The sequence below is a fragment of the Muscardinus avellanarius genome (genome assembly GCF_963383645.1).
Source record: "Muscardinus avellanarius genome assembly, chromosome: 8".
Classification (NCBI taxonomy): Eukaryota; Metazoa; Chordata; class Mammalia; order Rodentia; family Gliridae; genus Muscardinus; species Muscardinus avellanarius.
In genome coordinates this window covers 85,002,302-85,017,741 of record NC_137794.1, presented here as the reverse complement: position 1 = coordinate 85,017,741, position 15,440 = coordinate 85,002,302, and the positions used below count along the sequence as shown (strand labels likewise).

Below are 15,440 nucleotides of genomic sequence, written 5' to 3'. Positions count from 1 at the left end.
ACACACACACACACACACACACACACACACACACACACAAACACACACACACGCACACATACTCAAATCCTTTCTGCTGGCTTTTTTAAAGTATATGGGAAATTATCACTGATATTCTTAACTGAAACTGGCACCTTTTTTTCTTACTGAGAACATACAGGTGTATAGTTTGGTGCTTTATTTGATTTGTGCTAGAAACTAGCATATCAGCACAGTAAAATGCCAATGATACTTTGGTATTATTACTTGAATAGCTTTGATTTTATTGAATCCTTGATAGGATATTAGAGATCCCCCAGAGATCAGTGGACCACACTTTAGGAATGGTTGGTTTAAGGTATTGAATTTAGCAATCACAAATAACTTACCTAAACTCTGTTATTTTACATAAATCTCCTTTATTTAGAGATTTATATTTGTATCATATATAATTGTTTCCGGCACCAGAAAAGACTTTTTCAGTCTTTTCTAGCCCCTTGGATCAATAAAGAGCTGGTGAGTCACTGTCAGGAGTGAACTATGACCAGTAGTGGTGGAGCTGTCTCACTGATCTGTCACTGGTACTCTAACCTAAAAAGGAAAATGTTATTGAGAAAGAGATTTAAAAAAATATTTGTGAGAAAGATTTCAAGTGTTTTGTTCATATTTTTTTCATTTTTGCAAATGTGTCCATTTTGTTCCTATTTCCTAAATGGTAATCTAAATTACTTTTAAACTAAGAAAATTCAGATCCTAAGTTGAATATAATGAGAGAAGTATTGAACACAATTCTGGAAATTCTCTGAGTGAACATAATTGTATGTTACTTCTTCTATAATTTGAGTTGTGGACATTGTCATTTATATCTGGATTATATCTGTTTCTTTCTGTTTAGATTTTTTTACAGGCTCTGATTCAATTCAGGGAACTTGGTGCAAAGATATACTTCAGACCATCATGAATTTTACTCCTCATAATTGGGCTTCACATACCCTTAGCTGTTTTCCAGGCCCACTGCAGGTAATTTTGTCTTGAATTACATATTGGATACATGTGAAATCGTCCCATTCACAGTGTCATTCTAGAAAATTTCTTTTGGTGACACCCAAAGAAAACTAGCGGTGTATTTCTTTTTGAAAAATACTTGGCTCTTTCAAAATTTCTTGAGGTGATCCTCATCCTACTCTGGGACCAGACATGTTCTTGAAAATTTAATAATTTTGTTTGTTTTGTTTTTTGTTTTGTTTTTTATTTTTTAGTACTGGGAATGGAACCCAGGGGCATTATACCTCCAAGCTACACCCCCAGACCTATTTTTTATTTTTTATTTTAACAGTTTTACAATTTTACAAGAATTAACACACGTGAAAAATTCTCTCATAAAACTGAAATAGAGAAAAATATAAGACTTGAGCTTCCCAGAATGCATATATGCTATACTTAACTGAATTTTTAAAAATCACACAACAAAACTGTAAACCTGACTTTTACAATAAAAGGTAAACCTCATCTGTCTGCTTTTCAGAGAAATCATGACATGGCACAACAAGCATCCGTTTTTCACAGGTCTTAGAGGACTGAAACAGTGGTCCTCACCCTTCTCAGGCTGAGCCAGGGGGCTTGCTGAGCTCCACATTGCTGGGTCCCACCCACAGAGCTTCTGGTTCAGGAGATCTGGGGTAGGGCTTCAGAACTGGCTTTCTAATTGTTTTGTTTTGTTTTTGTAAGATTTGAATGACATTGATACTGGTGGTCCGAGAACCACACTCTGAAAAGTCCGGTGTAGTGGCTTTTCATTATAGAGACACTAACCTATGTGACCAGATGGTAGATACTTTTCTTTTTTCCCTTTGAAGATTAGCAATAGATGAATGCCTAAAGTTTAAATTCAGCTTGCTTGGGACTTCTGTGCAGGGAATCTGGGGAAAGAAATTTTTGAATTAATCTAGCTTGCCTGCATATTTTCTAGAGAATAGAATTTAGACCTTAATTACTGACTTACTTCAGGTCATTATTAGTGTCAGAGCCAAATCTTGAACTTGTTTCTTACTCCATATCCACTCTTCTGTTTACTATAACCAGTAAAGCGAACTTGGTCTTCCCTTTAGGCATTCTTCAAACAAAACAATGTGCCTCAAGAAAGCCGTTTTAATCTGAAAAAGAATGTGGAAGAGGAGTATAGGAAGTGGAAGTCAATGACCAATGAAAATGACATCATTACCCACTTTTCTATGCAAGGCTCTCCTCCTCTCTTCCTTTGTCTTCTCTGGAAAATGCTTTTGGAAACAGATCATATTAATCAAATTGGCTATAGGTGAGCCAGAAATCTAGATTTGCATTTCATTTAGTAAACCATTATATCCATATAGCAATAGAGTTTATTTATCTATTTATTTTTACTCTCTACCTTTCAGGGTATTAGAGAGAATTGGAGCCAGGGCCTTGGTAGCCCATGTGAGAACCTTTGCAGATTTCCTGGTATATGAATTCTCTACATCAGCGGGAGGTCAGCAACTCAATAAATGCATTGAAATTCTTAATGACATGGTATGGAAATACAACATTGTTACATTGGACAGATTAATCCTCTGCCTGGTAAGAATAAATAGGCTTTATTATTCTCTATCAGTCATAGTATGTGACTGATAGACCATATACTCATCTATTCTATTTTGCTTTGAAAGATTTAGTGGATTCATAGTAGAGTCAAGCATTACTCTCACTTTCTTAAAGAATTAAGAGATTTTAAAGTTTCCTTATTCATTCAATGTATATTGAATATTTACTGTTCTGTTCACAGAAGATAAAGAAATAAAAAAAAATATTGCCTTGACCTTCTAATGCTCTAAAATGTGAACAGTTAGACACTGAGTTGATTCTCAGAGGCTCCCAAAAACCTCCGAGAGGGGCCGAATATAGAAAAAAGTCACTGCACTTCCTTGCAGAATGCTACAATAACCACTTATTCACTTTGATAGCCGCTACAATCATAACAATATTTTTCCAATGTCATCCATGTTTATGTGTATGTGTGTGTATGCATATATGTTTCTTCTCCTGACTTTGATTTCGGTTTCAAGCAAAATTTGAAGAAAAGACACTGAAGGAATGGTGCATTTTTAACATACTATAGAAGTAATATTTGGGGTGGCTTAATTAACATTAACTATGGAACGTAGTTATAAAGGTAGTTAGAGTAGGAGAAATGAAGGGAGTCTATGAACCAATAAAATAAAAGGATAAGCTAGAGGTATGGGAAAATACTGCCAGGAAATAATGAGAGATCACATCTACCTAGGCAATGGATTGTGAGAGATAAGTTAGATTATAAAAACAAAAAAAGGTAGACATTCCTGGCAGGAGGAATGATGAGACATAAATGGGCAAGAAAGGGTCAGATAAGATTGTGGAATGATGGCTTGGGACAGACTATACATCTAAGCAAACCCTAATGATAGTAAGATTTTACTGTGTTAAATTTGAGACCAGCAAGTGGCAGAGCCATACTTTTGCACACATTGGATATTTTAATTCAATTGTCTGTTGTTTTTCAAAGGCCATGCGTAGTCATGAAGGAAATGAAGCCCAGGTTTGTTATTTCATAATCCAGTTGCTGCTACTCAAACCAAATGACTTTAGAAATCGTGTAAGTGACTTTGTGAAAGAAAACTCCCCAGAGCACTGGCTACAGAATGACTGGCACACCAAGCACATGAATTATCACAAGGTACTCATTCTACTTAGGACTTCAAAGTGTTCTCCTGAATCCATACTTAGGTGTTTGGCCAATTGATTTGGTTGTCTCCTCAGTGTTTCTGCTGTTTTCTTTCTGGTTGCATGGAAGTAATTAGATGTATAATTACTCTTAATGAGCTAGTAACAATATAAATCACATTTTTAGAAAAATATGGGTACTTATTACAATGAATAAAGGTATAACAAAGTACAACTTAAGCTGTTACCTTATTGGATCTGAGGGCATATCTCAGTGGTAGATGCGTGTGCTTAGCATGTACCAAGCTCTGGGTCCAATCCTCAGCACCAAAACCAAAAGTTTCCTTATTTGAAAAAAAATAACAGCAAAATAAAAATTGCTGGGCATTGTGGCATGCTCCTGTGATCCTAATATGAGACAGGAGGATTGCAGATTCAAGGACAGCCTCAGCTGGTAGTAAGACTTATCAACCTAGTGAGATCCTGTTTCAAAAACAAAAATAAGGAGGCCAGGATGTAACTCAGTGGCAGAATGCCTGCTTTGCAGGTGTGGCGCTCTGGGTTCAATCCCCAGTTCCAAAAAAGACAAAAATCAAAAACAAAACAACAAAATATAATAGGGCTGGTGGTCTAGCTCATAGGTAGAATACCCCTGGGTTCAGTCCTCAGTTTGAAATAAAATAAACAGCATTGTTGGTTCTGCTTAGCTATTTTAAAAGAATAAATTTTAAAAAATGCTTCAAACATTTACAATTTCTTCGCATCCATAGAAATATCCAGAAAAGCTGTATTTTGAAGGCCTGGCAGAACAAGTGGATCCTCCTGTACAGATCCAGTCTTCCTATCTGCCCATCTATTTTGGAAATGTGTGTCTTCGATTTCTTCCAGTATTTGATATAGTAATCCACAGATTTTTAGAGTTGCATCCAGTGTCCAAATCCTTGGAAACCTTACTGGATCACCTAGGAGGCTTATATAAATTTCATGGTGAGCTTTTTCAGTTTTTAATTTCATCTAATACCTATGTGAACAAAAGTAGGCTGAGCATGATTATGTGGTAATAGTGGTTTTGAAGGTGTTATTTAAATTATGTTTAAAGTGTTTTGAGGATAAGTGCCATGGGATGATGTCATAAAATACAAAATTTATGATGTACAAAGCAGAGCAGAGTGATGTTGCTAGAAGCTAAACACATCCTAACAGGCTTCTTGGATGAGTAGGATTTGAACTTTGATACATGTGATTTTTGTAAGCAAAAGGAGAGAAAGTACTGTAGGCAGAAAGGATAATTTTGGGAAATCATGTTGATAGAAAAAAATGCATATTTGAAAGAAAATTTGCTCATTGGGCTGACTTGAAAACTTTTACTTAGTAGTTCTGGAAATAAGGTAAAGAGAGATTTTACCTAAGATTGATCACCAGACATGCTAGTCTTGGCTTTGTAACCTAAAGAGAATAGTCAGAAGTTACTGAGTAGGATGCTGGCAGGCAACGGTAGTTCACAGCACGTCTTAGAGATGTATGATGTATCTGTAAGTAATGACGTTGACCCTGAACATGAGAAGGGACAAATGGTCAGGAAGAATGCTCAGGATTTGATTGACTAGCTGTTAGAAGAATAATGAAAGAAGAAGCCAAAGTCAACTCTAGAGTCTTAAGCTTCCTGACTGGAGAGTGGTGAGGTCAGTGATATAAAGTCTTACACTGTGGGACAGTTTGTCTGACTGGTGGACAGTTCTTAATCCTTAACCTAAGATATCTTCCGCCAAGATATCTTATTAACACCACAGTATAAGTGTGAAATTCAAGAGAGTATTCCTTTAAAACCATCTTTCTTGCTGGGCATGGTGGTGCATGCCTGTAATCCGAGTACTTGGAAAGCTGAGGCAGGAGGATCACAGGTTTGAGGGCAGTCTCAGCAATATAGCGACACTCAGCAACCTAGTAAGACCCTGTTTCAAAACAAAAAATGAAAAAGGGCTGGGGTTGTAGCTCTGAGGTAGAATGCCTCTGGGTTCAATCCCCTATTACCACCACAATATTTTTTGTTTTGTACTAGATGATATATGCATATGGTATAGAAGTGTATATGGTAAAAAGTTCCATTCCTGTCTTCCAGCTAGCAAGTTTCATTCTGTGTAGGCAATACTATTACCAGTGTCTTGTGTATCCTACTTTAGATATATTTATTCAACACAAGTTTAATATAATAAGAATATTGTTTTGCACCATGTGTTTTCCATCTACATTATGTATTAATGCTGCTCATTCATATCAGTACACAAAGAGCTTTCCTTATACTTGCAGTCATTTACCAGCCCTCTATGGATAACTATTTTAGGCTGTTTCTGCTCTTTTGCTAGTGTGAACAGAACTGCAGTGACAGTCCTTGCTATTTATCATTTTTGCAAAATAAATTTTCAGAAGTGAAATGGCTAGCTCAGCGTCTGAATAGCCTTAGATATACACTATGTTTGTTATTAGGAACTTTCTCTGTCCTAAGATTAAATACTCATTGTACGTAATTGTCCAGCTGGTAAAATAGTTTCATAATCTAATGAGCTGGGGTTTCAGTCATCTTGAGATCAGAAGTCTTGTTTCTCACAGTTATCAGTAACCCAGTCAACATGGTGGCAGTCTATTTTCTTGTTGGCAGATCGACCAGTGACTTATCTGTACAATACGTTGCACTATTATGAAATGTACTTGAGAAACCGTGACCATCTCAAACGAAAACTTGTCCATGCCATCATTGGCTCGCTCAAGGATAATCGACCACAAGGCTGGTGTCTAAGTGACACTTACCTGAAGTATGCAATGAATCCACGAGAGGACAATCCTTGGGTCCCAGATGACTCCTACTATTGCAAGCTGATTGGCAGACTAGTAGATAATATCCTTCTTATTGTAATTTTCCAGGCTCTCTAGAAATAATTATATTCTGATTTGTGAGAACAAGTTGTTTCTAAAGTAATTTTTCTAACACTTTAATTTTTAATTGGGGGGGGGGGTTGGGGATGGAACCCAGGGGCATTTGACCTCCGAGCTACACCCCCTGCCCTATGTTTTTTTTTTTTTTATTCTTTATTTTGAAATCAGGTCTCACTGAGTTGTAGAGGGCCTCACTAAGTAGCTGAGGCTGTCTGCGAACTGTGATCCTCCAGTCTCAGCCTCCCAAATGCTGGGATTACAAACATGCGTCACCACGCCCACCTAATTTGTGTTTTTTTGGGTTGGCTTTTTTTTTTTTAAGACAGACTCTCGATGTATTGCCCAAGCTGGCTTCCAGCTCTAGGGTTTGAGTGATCCTCTGGCCAACAGCCTTCTTAGTAGCGAGAACTACAGGCACATACCACTGTGCCTGACTTCAATTATTTATTTATTTATTTATTTTTTTGTGGTACTGGGGTTCCTGGAAGCCCTTCTACCTCTGGGCTACACTCCCAGACCTATTTTATATTTCTGAAACAGGGTCTCTTACGCCAGCGCGGCTGGCTTTGAACCTGCGCGATCCTCCTGTCTCCGCCTCCCAAGCGTGGGTATTACAAGCGTGCGCCACCACGCCCGGCGACTTCAATTATTTTTAAGTCCTTTTAATTTTATCTCTGTAAGGGTTTTGAAAGCTTAAATCAGCAGTGTCTTACCAGACAGCGTGAAAATTCTCTCTATGGATATTTATATTTAAAAACAGACTTTATGGGGGTTTATTTCAAAGAAAAACATCTTATTTCTAAGTGAATGTACTGTACATTGTATCATATGCATCTGTTTGCTGCTGGAAAACATAGAGTTTTGTTACTTTAAATAAATCTTTAAGCTGGGTGTGGTGGTGCACACCTATATTCCCAGTACTTGGGAGGCTGAAACAGGAGGATCTCAAGTTCAAAAACAGCCCCAGCGATTTAATGAGGTCCTCAGCAACTTAGGGAGACACAGTTTCAAAATAAAAAATAAAATAGGGGCTGGGGCCTACGGACATAGCTCAGAGGTAGAATACCCCTGAGTTTAATCCTCAATACTGCAAAAAATAAATCCTTGAAAACTTGATATACATTAATGTTAATAGATAATAAAGCTTATTTTCTTAATTAAAAGTGCTCGTTGGCATTTTTATCTCTTCACTTTGATTTAAGATTTTCATTATTTGTAATGAGGGCACATCATACCACTATTTACTAGATGGAGATTTTGTGTGTGTGTGGTACTGGGAATGGAACCCTTCTAACTCTGGGCTATACTCCCAGACCTATTTTTTATATTTTTATTTGGAAGCAGGGTCTCTTAAGCCAGTGAGGCTGGGTTCAAACCTGTGTGATCCTTCTGTCTCTGCCTCCCAAGCGCAGGGATTACAACCATGTGCCACCACACCCAGCAAATTTTTTTATAAGTGAGCATGAATTATTTTCCTAAATAAAAAGTTATTTCCTGAGGTAAAAGAATCATTCATTATAAAGTAATTTTCAAATGAACTTGCCTTATAACTGTTAAAAGAAATTACACCTCTAGCTGTCATAGTATCAGTTATAAGAACCAACCTATAAGACCATCCATTTTGTCTTGTGTTGATTACATGATTGCTATCAATATATTTCAGTCATGTTAAACTTGTATTCAGCTTGTATTTTTTGTCTTAATCTCTTTAATTCTGGATGAATCATTTCCTGACAGTTCATAATTAGATAAACTGTTAATCAAATGAGATACTTATAGGTGAAACACTTTGAATTCTGTAAGTCATGGAAATGTTTCAGCAGTTTCAAAATATCTAGTCATTATTCCTTTAACCGTCTGTACCTATGGCTGGCAAATCTCCTGGTCCCTTCCCAAACTGTGACTGGAGATTCAATGAGTTTCCCAACCCAGCCGCCCATGCGCTGCATGTGACTTGTGTGGAGCTCATGGCCTTGGCAGTTCCAGGCAAAGATGTTGGGAATGCCCTTCTAAATGTTGTCCTGAAGAGGTAAGTGTCCTGTTACGTGTAGTAAGAACTTGTGTTTAATGGTCAAGAGAATTGTATTGTATTTGGAGCTACTAAACCTGTTGCCCTAAAGCTGATGTACTTTGCCCAATACTTGCCTCCTGGATCTTGATCTCATCTAGTGATACAGGTGTAATAGGATGAGCCCTGCCCCTGAAGGCCTGGGTTTGCTCCCACTTACACTCTTTATTTATATTTGACATTTCATGTAGGAGTAATGCTAACTTGGAATTAAAAGTAGTCTGTCAGCCAGTCATAGTGGAGCATGCCTATAATCCAAGTCCTTGGGAGGCTTAGACAGGAGGATCACAGGTTCAAGGACAGCTTCGGCAAGTAATGAGAGTCTGATCAACCTAGTGAGACCCTGTTTCAAAATAAAAATAAAATAGGGCTGGGGGTGTAGCTCCGAGGTAGAATGCCCCTGGGTTCAATCTCCAGTAACACGCACACATGCGTGCATGCATACATACACACACACACACCAAAACAATTTTTTTATCAAAATTCTCAAGGTCTAACAATGTGGCTCAGTGGTACAGTGCTTTCTTAGCATGCATGAGGCCCTATGTTTTATCTCCAGCACTGAAAAAAAAAGAAAAAAAAAGGTTACTTTAAAGATCAGCATAAAATAGGGGATAACAGTTCAGAAATAAGTGGTAATAGTCTTTTTAACCCAACAATTATTGCTAAAAGAATACAACCCTCTCAAAAAAATAAAGGAAAAGCCTGTTGACTTTGTGTATATTAAATTTTTATTTTAAAAAAAATCCATTTTAGTTATTTTGGAGTGGATCACGTTGGCAATCCTGTGAATCATACCTGTTCTCAAAATAAGATTTGTTGTCAACCATATAAATGTTTTTGTAATTTCACATTTGTATTTTTCCATCCACTTGTAGTCAGCCTTTAGTACCAAGAGAGAACATTACAGCATGGATGAATGCAATTGGTTTGATCATCACTGCCCTACCAGTGAGTTGATAATTGTAATTTGCACTTAGTAATAAAGTATAGCAAGTTGATTTCTGTTGACTAAAAGAAAAAGATGCATGTAGGATTATCTTAAACACAGTTACTGATATTAATGAAATGTTTCATAGTTTAGTCTTTCATATTATTACTGCTTAGAAAAGCCATAGTGACTTTTTCCTTTCTACATCAGATTTAAATATGTCTACCTGACTTAGAGATCTCTGCATCCTCTGGTACTACTTCGTCTATCTACCCTTAGTTTTACATCATCATAATATGATCTACTTTGGACCATTTAACATGTTAGGTTTCTAGAGCCTTTCCTCATGCGAATAATGCTCATTGAGACATATTTTAGGTCTTCTGATGTGTTAGTGCATTGGACAGTATGTCCAGCCCTCTTCCTTTTGTCCGCTTCTCTAAAGTGCCTTATTCCTTGCTAATTCAAGGCCTCCTTCCCTGACCTATCCAGCTCATCCCAAGCCTTGCTTTTTTCACCTCCACACCTGTCTTCTCAGCATCACGCAGTCAGCTGTTGGTCCCTTGAACAAGGTTATCTTTCTAGCACAGTGCTCTTAATTTGTTTTATTATGTAGCTGTGATCCTTCTTTTCCTTATACACCTTCAAAGTGTACATATTTATTTCTGAAATATATATAGGAGTGTTGTCTGTAGTAAACTATTGGTAAAGTCAGTTCACTGCATGTAAATGTTGGGTACTAAAAAGCCAGGGAGACATAGTGTGGGCTTTCTGACTAGCAGATACTTCTCCCCCATCTTGTTATTGACTTAATTTGACCAGTTGCGAAGCCACCCAGTTGCATTTCAAAGTCTCCTTGCACAGAAACAAGCTGGACACATGGGAAACTTTAAAGAATGAGAAGGGGGTGGTGTTGTAGAGTTTGAGGAAAATGCTGTCTAAGTGGTATTATTTTACCAGGCTTTCTTCTGATCTTAAAGGAACCGTACTGGATTGTCCTTCATGATAGAATTGTGAGTGTTATCAGCAGTCCCAGCTTAACAACTGAAACAGAGTGGGTGGGCTATCCGTTCCGCCTCTTTGACTTCACTGCTTGTCATCAGTCCTACTCAGAGATGAGCTGCAGCTATACGCTAGCTCTAGCACATGCTGTGTGGCACCATTCTAGCATCGGACAACTCTCCCTCATTCCAAAGTAAGTATTAGGATTTTCTGAAGAAATTTGACTGTTTTCCTCTTCTTAAATATCATGTACTGTTTAGAAAAATTTGCAAAGTAGGAGTGTTTTAACTGTAGAGTTACTGGTTAATCGGAAAGTTTTTTGTTCAAAAGTGTTTTTAAAAATCGATCTTTATATGCAAGAAATAATCTAGTATTTAGTTTTCCATGTGATTTCTGTACACTTAGGTGCATATTGTTTCCCGTCTGAATCCCAAAATTTGCTTTTTGAACTGAGAAGTTGATATCAAACTATTTTCTGATTATTTTTCTTCATGTTTAAATTGATATTCTATGCAAATTTCTTGAACAGCATTTATTTTATATTTTTCTCTTTTTTTCAGATAATACACCTACTTTCACTCAGTAGATGTACTGTTAGGATGGCTCTAAGTCTGAAGTAATTTATTTCAATAATCAAATGAAAGAACCAGTGAGAGAAATGAGATTAATTAGAAATATTGTTTCCAAAATTAAAAGGAACCTTTAAAAATTACAAGTTTTTTAAATACCTTTAGTATTCTTGTAAATACTGTATTAATACATTCAAAATAACCAACTGACTTTTAATGGGCTATGAATCTTTCAATTCTAGGTTTCTCACTGAAGTACTTCTTCCTATAGTGAAGACTGAATTCCAGTTGCTTTATGTATACCATCTTGTAGGACCATTTTTACAAAGATTTCAGCAGGAGAGAACTCGATGTATGATAGAGGTGAATATTATCTAGTATAAAACTGTTGTGAAGGATCTATTTAAGTTTCTTTGCTGGTATTTTTCAACTGTAAGTCACAACCATTAGTAGTGAAGTTATTCTAATAGAATCTAAGAGCAGCTCAAGGGGTCTTAGTATGCTTATAATGAGTTTTGTGTGGATATGTTCACCTGGAGATACAAGAGGACATACTTGTCATTAAGGTTGAGAAGAAAGATAAGGACAGACATACTTTTGAAAATTTACAGTGTGGAAAAATTAATTAAATAATGGGAATGGATGAAATCAGTCACTTCTGATAAGATGTAGAGAAAAGAAAATGAGTCAGAACAAAACCTTGAAAGCATAAGCCTTCAAATGGAACTAAAAGATAAAATCTTAAGGATCCCTGGAGTCCATTCATACAGGAGATGGCATTTAGAAAAGGGTTTGTCTATTTCTTATAAGAGAATGACTAAGTTATGAAGAGAAACTAATTAAGCCCTGTTAAGCAGCATGCTGTAGCTTTGTGGATATCATCATAGGGGCTACGTCGTATCTCCCAAGTGTGTAGAGGCGCATGATCTGACAGTTCCTCAACATATATGATATCCCTGCTTGCTAGTGTTATGATGGAGTCCAGTTGCATCAGATTGGGTTATTTGACCACTTTGTCCACTTAAGTAATTCTACATTATTTATTTCATAGATTGGTGTGGCATTTTATGACATGCTGCTGAATGTAGACCAATGTAGTACCCATTTAAATTACATGGATCCCATCTGTGACTTCCTATATCATATGAAGTATATGTTTACTGGCGATAGTGTAAAAGAGCAAGTAAGTTAAACTTACGTAATTATTTTTTATGATGTTTGCTTTATAAAACTTGAACATATAGTGGTGTGTGTGTGTGTGTGTGTGTGTGTGTGTGTGTGTGTGTGTGTTTAAAAGGGAGAAGGGTTTCAGTGAGAAACCTAAAATTTAAAGATTAATAGCCCTTTTAAGACTATAAGGAATATTATTCTAGATGTAGTAGTAAAGTAAATATATGATAGAATTTCTCATACTTTTTCTCTTTGGTATTTGCAATGGAGTATCTGAAAAAAGAATAGCAGTTTGATTAGTGATGATATCATTAGGGAAAATAGTATGGTATGGCCACTCAAGAGAACAAAGAGGTGTTGTGTTCTGAGTAGGAACGTGAACTAGAAGGCTGAAACCAGCTTTAGTGCAGTGGCACACGTCTGTTATCCCAGGACTTGAGAGGCTAAGACAGGAAGATTGCAGGTATAAATACGGCCTCAATAATTTAGGAAGACTCTCAGTATTCTAGTGATCCTGCTTTAAAAAAAAAAAAAAGGCTGGGCATGGTGGCGCACATTTGTAATCCCAGTACTCTGAAAACTGAGATGGGAGGATCGTAGGTTCATGGCCAGGCTCTGCAACTTAGTGAGACCTTGTTTCTAAATAAGAAAATAAAATAGAGCTGGGGATTTAGGTCAGAGGTAGAATACTTCTGGGTTCAATCCCCAGTACCACCAAAAGAAAACACAACACACACACACACACACACACACACACACACACACACACGAGAAGGAGAGAAAGAGAAAGACTAACCTAGGAAGAGTGTTTGAAGAATGTGGGAATGTTTACACTGAAGGAAAAAAAAATCATAGGGACTTTTCATGTCCTCACTATTTGGAGGGTTTCCACTTAAAATAAGTATTATGTTTGTTCTGTGTCACATAAAAGGGCATACGAAATTTGGTGGAGTTAAAGGGATGTAATTTCTGACTCAACATAAAAAGAAGCACTTCCTAAGGGAGGTCATAACTGAGTTTGCTATGTGTGGGGAATAGACCGGGGCTATTTTTTGTTTTTGTTTTGTTGTTTTGTTTTCGTGTGTGTGTGTGTGTGTGTGTGTGTGTTGCTAAGGATTGAACCCAGGGGCATTCTTCCTCTGAGCTACACGCCCAGCCCGATTTTTTATTTTTTATTTTGAAACAGTGTCTAAGTTGCCGAGGGCCTAAGTAGTTGAGGCTGGTCAAGAACCCAGATCCTCCTGTCTCTCTCTGCCTCCCAAGTTCTTGGATTACAAGCGTGTACTGTCACACCTGGTAAATCTGGGCTGTTTTAGACAGGTGTAGGTGAGTAAATAGGTGATCACTCTCCCTTCCCAATAATTGATATTATTTCTTACTGTAATGGCAATCAAGGTAAATTGCTGTATAACTGTATGAATTTTAGTAAGAAATTTTTGACACAGGAATATACAAAGAAAGAAAAAGTATTAATAGACTGATCTTTTCTCCTAAGGTAAAACTTATTTACATAAAGCCAAGAAAGCTGAAAAACTACTTGATATATTTATTTCCTTAAAATACTTTTAGAAAAAAGTAGGTCTAATTGTATTTAATTTTAATTCTAAGTATAAATCAAGCCAGACATGGTGGCACACACTTGTAATCCCAGTACTTGGGAGGGAGGCTGATACAGGAGGATCTGGGTTCGCGGACATCCTCAGCTACTTATTGAGATCCTTTGCAACTCAGTGAGACCCTGTTTCAAAATAAAGAAAATAGGGCTGGGGGTGGAGCTTGGCAGTAGAATGCCCCTGGGTTCCATTCCCAGTAACACACACACACACACACACACACACACACACACACACACAAATTTTAAAAACTAACGTTTTAGATAAATGCTGCATCCTGAGTTATTCAGAGAACTGTAAGATATAATTATGCTTCATGCTTTTGTGAAGTTGGCATTTTAAAAGGATGATTAAGTTTCGTATGTGTAAAGTTTCCAGTGTGAACTATGCTCACTTTTGGTAGTAGGATGAATGGCTAAGTTGATAAGTGGATATGATTTTGTATTGTCATGTAGAAAAGAAATAATTTGTATGCATTTTTTGTTTCTTGGTTTTTTGTGGGGTTTTCTTAATTGTTTTGTTTGTGGCATTGGGGGTTGAACCCAGGTGCATTCTGCCTCCAAGCTCTACCCCCAGCCCTATATTTTATTCTTTATTTTGAAACAGGGTCTTACTGAGTTGCAAAGGGCCTCACTAAGTAGCTGAGGCTGTCCGTGAACCACAATCCTCCTGTCTCAGCCTCCCAAATGCTGGGATTAAAAGTGAGGGCCACCATGTCCAGCTCTTGTTGTTTTTGATGCTAGGGATTGAACCTAGAGGCATTCTACCTCTGATACCCTCGACCCTTTTTCGTTTTTTTGGTTTGAAACAGGATCTTGCTAGGTTGCTGAGAGTCTTAGGCTAGCTTTAAATCTATGATCATCCCTGTATATGTTTTTGTTAAAACATAGAACATATTCAGAAACTTCTCCTCCACCACAGTTTCTAGAGTGTTGTTTCAGGATATATGTCGGTTACTTCTGGGAAATTGAAATTCTCTTGTTCAAATATTTTTTAATGTACTTTGATTTCTTAGGTAGAGAAGATTATCTGTAATTTAAAGCCAGCTTTAAAACTTCGTCTTCGATTCATCACACACATTAGCAAAATGGAACCAGCCGCAGTGCCTCCACAAGCCATAAATAATGGATCTCCAGCCTCTCAGTCCAGTCAGGTGCCTGCATCTTTACCAGTAACTCAGTGAAGCCAGCTCCTGCGCTGAGGACAGAACGTCCGTGTGTTGCAGTGGACTCGGTCTATCAAATCTGAACATGATGTTGCCATCATGAGGACGAGAAGAAGCAGTGACGATCAGATTTTTAAATTTTGATTCAATAATCTATCGGCACTTTATAATTCTCATCACCCCATCTATATTTTTGTCTCAAAGAGATCAAGTAAGCTACGTTTGTTCGTATTCATGATAATTTATAAGAGCGCCTTAAGGTATAGTGCTCAAGTAACTGTTACAAGGCACTCAGTTT

At 37.2% G+C, this 15,440-nt stretch overlaps 1 protein-coding gene across 7 annotated transcripts in view; it reads left to right on the top strand.

Annotated features, from left to right (window-relative positions):
- MED23 (mediator complex subunit 23) overlaps nt 1–15,160 on the top strand; it is a gene marked incomplete at both ends in the record, with an annotated part of 53,281 nt that extends 38,121 nt beyond the window's left edge. For 4 of the 7 annotated variants that reach the window (XM_080699820.1, XM_080699819.1, XM_080699824.1 and 1 more), the window contains 12 exons: nt 875–999; nt 2,088–2,293; nt 2,394–2,574; nt 3,536–3,706; nt 4,464–4,680; nt 6,350–6,586; nt 8,488–8,653; nt 9,571–9,643; nt 10,604–10,818; nt 11,437–11,557; nt 12,246–12,377; nt 14,993–15,160. In XM_080699820.1, coding sequence (XP_080555946.1) covers nt 875–999; nt 2,088–2,293; nt 2,394–2,574; nt 3,536–3,706; nt 4,464–4,680; nt 6,350–6,586; nt 8,488–8,653; nt 9,571–9,643; nt 10,604–10,818; nt 11,437–11,557; nt 12,246–12,377; nt 14,993–15,160 — 2,012 coding nt within the window. The remainder of the gene's footprint in view (nt 1–874; nt 1,000–2,087; nt 2,294–2,393; nt 2,575–3,535; nt 3,707–4,463; nt 4,681–6,349; nt 6,587–8,487; nt 8,654–9,570; nt 9,644–10,603; nt 10,819–11,436; nt 11,558–12,245; nt 12,378–14,992) is intronic. The other 3 variants (XM_080699821.1, XM_080699823.1, XM_080699825.1) reach the window with 3 other exon arrangements.
- Nucleotides 15,161–15,440: the final 280 nt, after the last annotated feature.